This window comes from Apis laboriosa, unplaced genomic scaffold, assembly GCF_014066325.1.
Source record: "Apis laboriosa isolate Shangri-la unplaced genomic scaffold, ASM1406632v1 scaffold113_cov153, whole genome shotgun sequence".
NCBI lineage: Eukaryota > Metazoa > Arthropoda > Insecta > Hymenoptera > Apidae > Apis > Apis laboriosa.
Genome location: NW_025220892.1, coordinates 1532520 through 1545245, shown reverse-complemented (window position 1 = coordinate 1545245; position 12726 = coordinate 1532520). Strand labels below are relative to the sequence as shown.

The 12726-nt window shown below is 25.6% G+C and overlaps 3 protein-coding genes across 4 annotated transcripts; 2 read left to right on the top strand and 1 right to left on the bottom strand.

The window, feature by feature from the left end:
* The first annotated feature begins 69 nt into the window (after positions 1-69).
* On the top strand, positions 70-4172 carry LOC122715988 (transmembrane protein 218-like). Its single transcript, XM_043938656.1, has 3 exons — positions 70-270; positions 392-541; positions 4003-4172. Exons 1-2 carry the CDS (start codon positions 70-72, stop codon positions 530-532), a joined length of 342 nt encoding a protein of 113 aa, XP_043794591.1. The 3' UTR covers positions 533-541; positions 4003-4172.
* On the top strand, positions 787-1266 carry LOC122715985 (thioredoxin, mitochondrial). The gene has a single exon (XM_043938641.1). It carries the CDS (start codon positions 793-795, stop codon positions 1216-1218), a length of 426 nt encoding a protein of 141 aa, XP_043794576.1. The 5' UTR covers positions 787-792; the 3' UTR covers positions 1219-1266.
* LOC122715975 (pecanex-like protein 1) lies at positions 3601-12636 on the bottom strand. Of its 2 annotated transcripts, XM_043938624.1 has the most exons (15): positions 12334-12636; positions 11778-12024; positions 11298-11576; positions 10838-11190; positions 10610-10750; positions 10139-10383; positions 9806-10065; positions 6410-9714; positions 5870-6331; positions 5656-5800; positions 5271-5529; positions 4835-5188; positions 4625-4737; positions 4263-4540; positions 3601-4120 (listed from the first exon to the last, which is right to left on the bottom strand). In XM_043938624.1, exons 1-15 carry the CDS (start codon positions 12484-12486, stop codon positions 3839-3841), a joined length of 6876 nt encoding a protein of 2291 aa, XP_043794559.1. In that variant the 5' UTR covers positions 12487-12636; the 3' UTR covers positions 3601-3838. The 2 variants fall into 2 exon arrangements, 1 of the variants encoding a protein (XP_043794559.1); XR_006346931.1 differs by lacking the exon at positions 3601-4120 and having other exon boundaries at positions 4406-4540; positions 4813-5188.
* Positions 12637-12726: the final 90 nt, after the last annotated feature.

The window sequence follows — 12726 nt, the reverse complement described above, 5'->3', positions numbered from 1 at the left end:
TTGTAAATATTGTAATATATAATAATAATAATATCTATATAAATTTATAAATTTTTTGTTTTTAGTGGTATGACTAATTTGATATTTGGAGTTGGTATAGGATTATTCCTTATTTTAGTTCTTTGGGCTTTAGCTCTATTGATATTTATTATTTCTTTAAGAATTGAAAAAAAAATTGGTATTATTGCTATATTTATAGTTAGTATATGCACAATTATTTTAATTACATTGCCAAGAGCATCAGGAAAATCTATTATAAGTAATAAAAAGGTAACTAATTTTTATAAAATTTTAATATATTTCTATTAATATTAATATTAATATTTATATATATATAAAATAATTATTTAATTCTCATAGTTTTAGATGTAAAAAATATATTTTATTACAGATATATGATCATTTATTTATTTGGCGCATTTTATTACTCATTTTATTAATAATATCATCTATAATTGGTTTAATGGGATACATTAAATTTGTAATAACAGAATCTATCAGACCAATTCGAATTATTAATTGGGTTTTCTAAAAATTTATCGTAAGTATTATTTTATCATAATTGTTATAGTAATATAAAATAAATGTAAAAATTCATTAATTTTTTTTAATTTCTATACACTTTCAGAATTTATGATAGCAAAAATATGATAAACAAAAATATTTTTTATTAATTACGTAAAATATATATTAAAAAAAAAATGTTTTAATTTTATTTATATTTAATATTTATTATTTATTTTTTTATTTAAATAACAATTTATAACACATAATAATTTAAAAAGTTATAAAATGTTGTGTAATACTATTAAACTTTCAAAAATTTTAGTGAGATATATTTCTTCATCATATCAAAAAAATAAACAATTTGAAATAAATAATAATAATGAATTTGTTAGTAAAGTAATGAATAGTTCTGTACCTGTTATTGTGAATTTTCATGCTGAATGGTGTGATCCTTGTAAAATTCTCACACCTAAATTAATAGAATTAATAGGCCCAATGGATAAATTAAATCTTGCCATTGTAAATTTAGAATCAAATCCAGAATTAGTACATATTTTTGAAGTGAAAGCTGTACCAGCTATTATAGCAATTTCAAGTGGATTGGTTGTGGATAAGTTTGTAGGTTTAACTGATTTAGATATTATAGAAAATTTAATACAAAAACTTACTAATACATCTTTAAATTCTGAAAATAATAAAAAAAAAGTTTAATATTCATTATATGTATTATATAAAATCATCATAATAAATAATTAAACATATTTTTATAATTTATATTGTATTATATAATTCTGTTTTATGAATAATAATGTCACATAAATGTTTTTAGATGGTATTTTTAGATATTAATAATCACATATAAATACAAATCATAAAATTAGATGAAGAAATTTTATGAAATAAATTGTATTAAATTCTATTATATATGTATAATGTTATATATTATGTATTATATAATGTAACTATTATTAAATGAATTTTAAGAACAGATAATGAAATCAATTTTGAAACTTTAGAATTTCAATTGAGATTAATATTATAATTCTATTATAAGTAATAAATGTTAGGGTAAGAACATGAAGTCATAATTTCAAAAAAGATAACATTTTTATTTATTATTTATAATAATATTTTTTTAATTATTTTACAAATTTTTAGTAATTTATTATAGGTACCAATAATTTTATAACATGATTATAAAATGATTTTTAAATTGATTGTGTATATTACATACAATATTTTATATTAATTAATATGAACAGTTTTTTTTAATCTATAATATTAACTCTACTTATTGAACTATTTCTAGTTTAAAATTAAAATATATTTCAAGGAACTTACTTTGCTTGCATAATTGCTATCGCTAAAATGTCTCTTATTAAAATATAATTAATGAGATTAATTATTGATTCAAGAAAATTTGTTTGAAGCACATTATGCAATAAAGTTAACAATTGTTTATTATCAAATAATGAATGCAAACTTAAAATAAAGCATAATTGATATAAGGATGACAAATAGTTATTTAATCTGACTTCTATTCTTATTTATTTTTGATTTTAAAGCAATTCTATGTATGAAATTACTATTGATTATAGATAGTAGGCCAAAGACTTAATAAAAAAATGTAATTCATGTATTCCCTGATAAGAGAGATTTTTTTTTGTCCCTTGGCAGCAAGCGATATATAAATATGTACCAACAATTAAAAGACTAGTTAAAATTTCTTTATCAGTCAAGTGTTTTCAAGAAACACTATGATAAGGCAATATTGTGATTTTTAGTTGTTTGCAAAATCTGTAATTTTTTGTGTTATATTTTTTTTTCCTATTTTATTTTGAGTAAAAGAGTATTTTATACTTTTGCAAACAACTTTTTTAGTTATTAATTAATTATTATATAAGTTTTAATGTATAAAATTAGGTAAAAACTTTCAATGAATCTCTTTTTTTAAAAGAAGAAATGATAATAGATTTATTTTTCGATTTTGGATAAATATTATGGTGTATTCATTTGTAATAATTTTTATTATGATATTTAATTTGTTTTTATTATTTAATCAATTATTATTTCCAATGAAAATTATAAATTATTATATTCATTATATAGTTTAAATACACCACTATTATTATCCTTTTATACAATAAAGATATACAAAGAAAATGTTATGGAATTACATTTAACACTGCTATTAATGCACCGATATGTTCTGTAGAGGCAAATTTATGGCCCCACAAAATTACACATTCAGTAAATACATTTGGACGCTTTAATCTTGCAGAAATGTTATGCATATTTACAACTTACCTATATCAAATAGTTTAAAAAAAATATAACAAAATGTAGAAAAACACGAATGATATATACAAATTTATTTTGATGTTACTTGCTGTTACTTAAGCACATAGAAATTTTTAAAAAATAATAATTTTTATTCTTATAATTTATTTTTAAAAATTCTTATAAATAGTACTGTAATTAAAAAAAAAACATATATTATAACATTATTAAAAATTGCAACAATATATTCTTCATCATTATCATTTTTTTTTTTTTAACTTTACATTATATTACTGATGCATTATATTTTGATTTAGATTTTCATTAGAATATAAATAATGAAAAATTAGTAAAATTTGAATTTTTTTTATATTAATAGAAATAATAAATTAATTATTATTAACAACAAGTAACATCTATTTTCATTCCTAGTAAATCATCTAATTATTATATGATACATAGTATAATACAACATGATACAATTTACTTTGCATTGAATAACTTGGCGACTGACATTAATTTTTTCTTCAATGTGAAAGAAATAATATAATTCTTTCATTATAATTGATAAAATATACATTTTTTTTTTAATAATTTTTCAAATTCATTTTTCTAAAAATATATATTTTAAAAAAATTTCATCTATTAAAAAAAATCATTGCAATGAAAATATGGAAATGAGTTAGAAAAGAAATATTAAGTGAATAATTTTAATAATTAAAAAAAATCATATAATCATATGAAAAATGAAGAGTATTTTATAACTGTAGCAATATGTATATATATGTATACACACGCGCACACATTTTTTTCCCTCTCTCTTAATCTTTAGAATTAAGAAACTAGTATTAAAATCTGTTGATTTTCAATATTTACAATTTCAAGAATAATCTTCCATCAAAAATTTTTATATTTATCATTTTATAACTGGAATGAATTTTTCATTTTTATAATGCATTGATATCAATATTTGCAATATGTGATTCAAAAAAATGAAATGTACGAAAATCATCTTAATATACATTACTACAGAAAATTTAAAAATATTTCATCATACTTCTGCCCCCAGATCTCTTACACCTTGTTCCGCTATTGGAACATATTTATCATCAATTTTAACAAGTAAAATAACTTTATCTACATGAGATCGTCGATTAGGATCACGATGATTTGGGGACCAACAATGAACAACGCATCCTTCCATACCTCTTTCAGGTACCCAATGCTGCCATCCAGATCTACCACCTTGTTGCCTCATTCTTTCATCTGGCCAAATTACATCTATGCGACGACCCAAATTAATAGCATCATATACTTGATTAGGATCTATAATCTAATAATGAAAAAATAAAATAATTTTTAATAAATTTTTAATAAAAAAGATATATATAATGATATATATTTTTTATAAGATATATATATATCTTATAAAGATATATATATATCTTATAAAATAAATTTTATTTTTTACTTACTCGTACTCGTTGTAAAACTTCGTCCTTTTCAAGTTTACTCGTGAAACTTGTTTCACTTTTACTTTCTGTTTTAATATCGCTGTTACTAAGAAGACCAGCTAAACTAGCAAGCGTCGAACTTGTTGGTTTTCCAACTGAAGCTAATGATCCTCTATTTCCACCTAAGGATCCAGTATTCGTTCTTCCTAAAGAACCTCGTCCAGCTGATCCACCAATTTGACATCCAGAATCTATAGATTGCGAACCTGATGTGTTATGACCTGCTGATTGTCCATAACCTATATCAAAAATTTTATTTTTATATTGTAAAATAATGAAAATGATAAAAATAAATATAATGATTATTGAGATATTATAAATACCTAAATGAATATTATATGTAGTCATTGCATATACTCCATCATTTCCAAAACCTCCATCATCTTGAGACCCTGTCCCTCCAGATGAACAACCTTGACCGCATCTTCTTCTGATTCTATAAGTAAAAATCATAATGATGATAAACTTTACCATTTGCAATTTTTATTAATAATTTATAATTTATAATTACATGATATAATACTAAGGGGTACCTTTGCCACAGTTTTAAGACATTACTTTTAATTACACCAAGACTTAAAGGTCCACCAATTATGGAACATAATTGTTCATTAGTTTCTGCATAACTAGTTGTTAATGGTGAAACATAAATCGGATATCCAATCGGTTGATCGCAAGAACTATTTATTATGTTTCTAAGAGCTTGTTTAGCATTTTGTATAGAACCTCGCTCAGGATTTCTATTTCTCAAATAAACTAATTCTTGTTGTTGTCCAGCCCATAAACCACGAACACATTCACGATTCATTTTAATCACTCGAAAACTTAAAAAACGCTTGTTAAGCATTATAACTTTATATTCATCAATGCCATCATCAAGTACATGTCTAAAAATCAAAATAATAAGTAATAATAATTATTTTTTTAATTTAAATTTTAGAAATATTTAGATATAGGCTATCAAAGTACCTAAGTGCCAAAAGGCTTGGTGCGCCATTTAAAACAGCATTTCTCCAAAGTGGATCTGCTTCATGACTAATTACAAGATTTTTATCATGACTATCTATAGCTTCATAAAGAGCAGACAGTTCACTATATTGCTCTGGACTCATAAAATGATCTTGATGTAATTTTAATGCCATTCTTACTCCTTTTGCTACGACACTTCGTAATAAATCAACATCATGTAATACCCATTCATCCCTAATTGATGTTATACGAAAATCTCCTAAATATGTAAATATACATTTTTCAAATATTTTTAAATTTAAAAAAAAATTTTTTTCGTTATTTATTAATAATTATAATTAATAATTTAATAATAAATTAATAATTTATTAATGAAATGATATACCTTTAAAAAGAGCATGTAAACCATATAAAAAAAATTCAACACTGGAAACAGTGTTATGAGATAGTGCTCCCAAAACGCGTCTTCCCAAGAGACTTAAAGCAAGACATAAAGATACCAATGATGAATTTCTTGATTTATCTAATGTCTAAAACAGGTATTAATAAATTAATGCTATATAAATATTAATATAATTTACATATATTTGAAAATTTACCTTATCTTGTTTAGTAACACAATACTGTATCCAATCCAAATAAACATTGCAAAAACTATTTCTTGTAATGCCACACGTTCGGATATCATAATCTTCGTGAATACTCAAATTAAAAACAGGATCCAGGTCAACGAAGTTTTTATCAAGTGTTATTTTTAGGGCATCAGAAATATCGGAATTCTCTAACCAATATTTCAATTTTGGTGATTTTACAGCATAGAAAACAATACTTTTGACATAGTAAGTAACTAGTACTTTACGAAACTCAAACACTTGAAGCATAGAAACTGCTGAATTATCTGAAATCGAGTATCCTTCCAAAACGTACTTAGCACTTGCAACTTCCCAAGCTAACCAGCGTTGACTAAAAGCTGCATTTACGCTTAATACATTTGAAAAATGTCCCATTTCACAACAACAACAATTGTCATTATCTTCAATTCCTTCAGAGATTGCTTCTACCTAAAAAATAAAGTGTTTTAAAATTATGTAACATATTATTTTATTTAGAAATTTTAATATCTAAAATAATATATGTACTTCTCTTTGTTGACAATATGTTCCTCTAAATTCAAGACCTCTCAATTGAAAGGTTACTAATCCATTTCCTAATTGAACAATGTGTACCAAACAGTTTAAATAATCAGACGCTAGTAAAAAGCAATCACCTTGTTCCACATTTCCCCAGCGACCAAGAGCAAGATCTCCATAAAGACTGTGTTGTAATGATCTTGTTAATTGTTCATAAAAAATTGAATTCAAATTATTATCATCTGCACCTAGATTTCGATCTAAATGCGAAGACATTCGTGTATTTGAATGGTCTACTCTTCTTGTTTTATAATCTCGTTCCCAAAATTTTACTGGACGTACATATGATGATATAAATATTGCACTGCCCAAAAGGGGATTTAAAGGAGTACTTAAAAGTGCAGAAATCCCCGCTTGCAAAAACAACATAGCAGAATGTGGAACAGAAAAAGGTTGAGCAAATGCATGAAATGCACTACCCCAAGTAATTTGCCAAGGTGCGATATACGTAACTACAAATCGTATTTTTAAAAGTAATTCATAAATTTTTGCAAAAGCTATTCCTGTGATAAAATAGTCTACTAAAAAAGTCTCACTGAGATTTCGAAAATCTAGTTTGAAAAATAAAACAGCAAAGATTAAGACTAAGTAACGTGTTGATGGATCAGAATATGCTGATCTTAAAGATTTTAATCCACATATAACTATAATTAATGCTCCTATACTTTCTCCAAATTTAGATACAATTTTTGATGAACATTCTGTAAGTGCTCCTAAAAATACTACTGGATAAAGAATATTTCTTTCTAAAAAGCAAAGGCAGACATATGCCTTTTCAAACCACATAATTTTCACAGGTTCACGAACTTCAAATTGTGCATGTTCATGACTACGTAATACTGGTCTTGATAAGCATAACCATGGTAACTGTTTTCGAAGTTGTGGTACAATGTAATGTAGTAAAAATCCAAGGCAACTTGCAATACCCCATAAAACTGGATTCAGTTCTGGTTGTAAAGCTGAAAATACAGTTGAACAATGGATTCCAAAAGATAAAGTACCTATTACTGCACATATTATTAAATCATTTTTTAATCTTGCATTCACTGTTGCCCTTAATTTTTCAGGTAATGGATCAACCAATTCTGTATCCGACATTTGTTCACCCACTTTAATTTTTACATGTTTTTTTCTTCCAGAAGTTCTAATTTTTGCTTCTTTATATGTTGTAGGTAAATTATCTTTATGAGATGTATTCTCGATGATTTTAGCTTCTTTTTCTTCAGTATAAATTTCTGGTGGCCACAAATTTGTTTTAACAATGTCCCATATTACTGTAGGATCTGATGATGATCTACTTAGATGATAAGATATAGCAACCAATAAACCCGCAAAAATAGAGAATAAAATATGTTGTGAAGATTTAGGTTCTGTGAGTGCTCCATAAGCAAATCCATACAATATAACAACAGTAACAATACTGCGACAAAGACAATATATTGAAGAGATTAAACTTGTACTTGCATTTCCACCAAATAAATGAATATCTATATGTTCACATAGATACATTAGAAAAGTATTAATTTGAGGAAGTAAGCCTAATGAAAATATAATGGGAAAGCATAAAAGAAAAATTAATAAAATATTACGAATTTGTAATATAACATCATAATCAGCAATTCGTAAACCATATATTCGAAATTCAGATGTTTTAAAGTTTTTTAAAGATTCATTAAAGATTAATACGAATCCTGAACACAATATATAATATACAGGTCGAGAAAATACTATAATACGATTAAATCCATGTGTTGGAGAAGCAGCATCAGGCTGAACAGATTTTAATAATGAATATTGACATCCAGCAGTTACAAAACAAAACATGAAAGCAAATATATCTCGATAAAATCCTTGTTGGAGCAATACAAGACCCAATCCTGCAACAGCAATTGCTAAAAATGTTGAAATAATAGTCTCAAATATCGTCAAATTTCGATCTAATAAGGCCAATAAAAATAAACGATCGAATCGTACTTTGATATGTGGTAATTTACCAATTTTCCATTTATAATAATATTGCTTGTCTTGTCTTAATTGTTTAGTTTTAGATTCGGATCCATCTAAACCACCAATAAATCGATTCCAAGATAAACTTGTATTTATATCCCCTACTGCGCACGTTTGTAATGTTAAAGCAGGTCTATCTCGACGATTTGAATCTGCTGGATAAATATTTAAGTTGAAATATCCCAATAAATTTCGTAATCTTTGATTTCTCTCTGTCATCGATTCTATACGTGATAATATATCTTGATGAAATTGATCTCGTTCTAACGTTTCAAGTTCACATTGAATAGAATTTCCATTATTTTGATGAAATTGATCACGTTCTGAAGTTTCCACTGGATTTGAAGATAATGAATTTTGTGCCTTAGTTTGATTACTTTCTGGACTTGACAAAACAGGTGGTGTGTCTATTATAACACTTAAATCAGGAGAATTTAAAGATAAACTACTATAACTATTACTTAAGGAGTCTATTAACTCCCAATTGGCATCATAATGTAAATTTTGATTAAGTTGTTGGCGTAATAATGTATTTAATAATTTATCGTTATTATTAGAAGGAACTTGCGCAGCAGCAGCAGCAACATTAGATCCTTTTTCATCAAAGGTATAAGCTAGCCAGCGTCCATTTTCATCTCGAAAATAAGGTACAGCTTCTACAGCATCATTATGATTAGAAACTAAATGACATTCTTCATTTGATATCAATCCAAATAAAGCAGTAAGTGGAACGACGTTATCATCTCGATTTCTATCTCGGGGTACACGATGTGGTCTAATCGAACATTTTAAAGGACCACGTCTTTTTCGTGAATTTCGATTATCTGAATTACGACTTAATCTTAAATCAGATACAGTGCTAGATTGACCTGGTAATTCTCGACCAGATGTTAATAATGTAGCTAATAAGGAAGATGCAAGACTAAGAGTACTTAACTCGTTGTTTGAACCACTAGTTTGCTCAAATCTATCAAATCTTCCGTCTCTTCTTCTATCTCTTTTAACTTCTAATGTTCGTTTTAATTTATGTCGGGTTTGTTCGGTAGTTATAATATTATCATCTATGGCTTCTATTGCAGGTTTTGGACGGCTTTGTTTGGGTATTGCACCTTGATGTCGTTTGTTATCTGTTTCTATTTGTGGAAGTAACATTCTTTTTACTTCATTTTCTATATTTGATGAGTATGTCGTATACTCAAAAGGCATCACATTAGATGAACCAGAATCTGGTTCTTTGTTATGTAATCCTGTCAAACGAATTTGAAATCTTTATTTTCTTTTTTTTCAAAATTCTTTCAATAATAAATATCAATTTGATATAAAAAGTTAAAAACTTACCTTTATTTATTCGTGATTCTATTGTGCAATCACCACTTTCAAATAATTGATCTATTCCAACTATACTTCCAACATTTAATGGATCATCAATATTTTTCGATTTATCTTGTTTATCTTTGAATAAGTTGTCTAAATCTGAGAATTCATGACTGCTTTGACTTGTATTACTATATCTTCTTTTAATACCAGGTTTTGATTCTTCAATTAATGCATCACGAGAATTTGCAGAATCATTATCTACACCACCATCTTCATTGCGTCTAAATATAAAATTAAATTTAATAATCTTATATATTAAATATTTAATAATATTGTATTTATTTTTTAAATTACCTTGAAAATCTATCTTCAAATCGACTAGTACTAAGACTTCTATCCCGATTAGAGGTAGCATTAGTTTCACAAGTCTTTCGAGTAAGTAGTGGACTATAAGAATCCTGAAGACTAAATCCTCCAGAACTTTCATTAGCAAATTGTTCATCACTTTGTTCTTCTATAGGATGTACTATTTCTGATCCATAACTAAGATATGGTAATAATTGTAATTGGTTTTTTTTTAATGTATTTTGAGGTAATACCTTTAAAAAATATATATATATAAAACTTCTTAATATATTTTCATACACACGTGCGCGCACACACACACACATTTATATTTATATATTTATATATAATTATTATTAAATATTTATATAATATTAAATATTTATATATTTATATATTTATAGATTCGTATGTTTATTTACATGCATATATGTATGATATTGTACATTGTATATTATTATAATCATATTATAATAATACCTTTTTAGTATTAATTGTTTCAAGACTTTGTGGGTGAAGAGGTAAATTATTGTCATCTGTAGTGTTTATATTCTTAGTAGCACCAATTGTTTCAAGACTTTGTGGATGAATAAGTTGTTGATGTGGTTTTTTTGTAATAACCTTAAGAGCAAGAAAAGTATTTAAATATATTTCATTCAATATTTTATTTCTTTTTATTTTTCAAATAAAATATTTATTCATTTTCACCTCTAGAGATTGTGGATGTGATGAAATTTTATTTTTTTCTGTATCTTCTTTTTTTGATATAATTTCTAAACTTTGTGGATGATCATTCATTAAATGTGTTTCTATTGGAATCGAATTAGAATTGAGACGTCGAACACTTTGGTTTGATTTCCAGTAAGGATAATCATCTTCATGATGTTCCAATTCTAATGAGCTTGTTTGTTTTATTTGACTCTCTGAACCTGTTTTACCAAGACTACCTTGTTTAGAATGACGATTTCGCGAATCTTCAGATGCATGTCTGCATAATTTTCTTGAACTTTGTCGATCCTCTTCAGTAATTACAACACATTTCTGTCTTTTCAACCTTCTATCTATATACATTCGAAATTTCCCAAAAGAAATATTAATATAAAAATAATATATAAAAATAAGCAATTATATTATAAAGATTGTATCATAAAAATTATAAAATTAGTACCATTTATTATATTTCGAAAACATGGTTCATGATATTGCGTAGAAGCTAAATCTGCTTCATGTATATTTATACTAGATACCATTGGTTTAGTCAACTGTTGTGCTTCTTCTGAACTTTCAGAGCTATTTTTTCTGTGAATTTCTACTTTCAAATCTATAGTTGAACTAGGTTTATCTCGATTATATTCAGATGTTATACTATCTGCATCTGCATTTTGTACATTTGATTCAATAAAAGAATTACGTGATGAGCATTCTACAGGTGGTGTATCTGTTTTTCCTAAAACATAAAAAAATAAATATTGTTCTTCAAAAATATAATTTCATAATATATAATATTATAATAAAATTATATAAATTACAATGAAATTTATAAAATATATTCAATATAATTATTTCAAAATAAAAATTTAAACATAAATAAGATGTACAATGAAATTACTTGAGGAATTTAAAATATAAAAGATATAATCTATTATACCATTTAAGACTTGTAGTTCTATTCCATGATCTACTTGTTCTTGTGATTGTTCCCTACATTTATTATGCACTGTGCGTCTTTTTTCATTTTCTGATCTGTGTTGACTAATAGTTTGATTTGATTCTTCTAGACATTCAGTTGTATCATACATACAATGAAGTGCATGATTAACACACTTTATTGTACCAAACAATGCTCCAATTGAAGAACAATATGCTATCCAAACATATAACGTTGGTGGAAAATACTATAAAATAAAAAATTGATTTTCTAAATTTTAGATAATAATATAATTATATATTTATGAGTATATAATTACGAAAAATTTACATATTCATCCATATTACATTATACACATGTGCATGCGCGCGCGCGTAAACAAATCAAAATTTATATAAAATTCATTTACAAATATAAAAACCTAAAATACATGTTATTAAATTATAATATTCATAGATAATGTAAACATATACAATTTATTATTTATAAAAAATAGAGAATGATTTATATAAATTAATATATATATATATATATATATATATATAAATAGACTTACAAGATATATAGTAAATGGTAGGCAAAGTAAGAAAAGCCAAATATATAAGTGAAAAGTATTTGAAAAAACATCGAGATGGGGATCGTAAAACCAGCCTCCTGTCAGGCTCGCCCAGACGCCTTGTCTCAAAATTTCCAGCGTTTGAGAACCCATACCAATTGCAAAAATGCTCCCTCACCATCTTTCCATCACTTGCTGTTTTACAGCTTTATTCTTAGTTTATTTTTTCAATTTGAAAAATCGCATGACAAACAATAAGGCGATACATTTTATCTGGACTTCTTAATCAATGTATTTGGCGCACACGATACTGACTTTGCAGCCATCTTCACATCTCAGATGATTTTGAACATGAACAATATAATTTCATCTATGATTAGAATGTCTATTATT

Bases quoted from the DNA above. Each gene is read 5' to 3' on its own strand.
- LOC122715988 (XM_043938656.1), top strand. From the start codon at position 70: ATGACTAATTTGATATTTGGAGTTGGTATAGGATTATTCCTTATTTTA. The intron at 271-391 runs GTAACTAATTTT...ATTTTATTACAG, and splicing joins CTATTATAAGTAATAAAAAG to ATATATGATCATTTATTTAT.
- LOC122715985 (XM_043938641.1), top strand. From the start codon at position 793: ATGTTGTGTAATACTATTAAACTTTCAAAAATTTTAGTGAGATATATT.
- LOC122715975 (XM_043938624.1), bottom strand. From the start codon at position 12,486: ATGGGTTCTCAAACGCTGGAAATTTTGAGACAAGGCGTCTGGGCGAGC. The intron at 5,801-5,869 runs GTAAATTTTCAA...TACCTGTTTTAG, and splicing joins GTGTTACTAAACAAGATAAG to ACATTAGATAAATCAAGAAA. The intron at 5,530-5,655 runs GTATATCATTTC...TTACATATTTAG, and splicing joins TTTACATGCTCTTTTTAAAG to GAGATTTTCGTATAACATCA.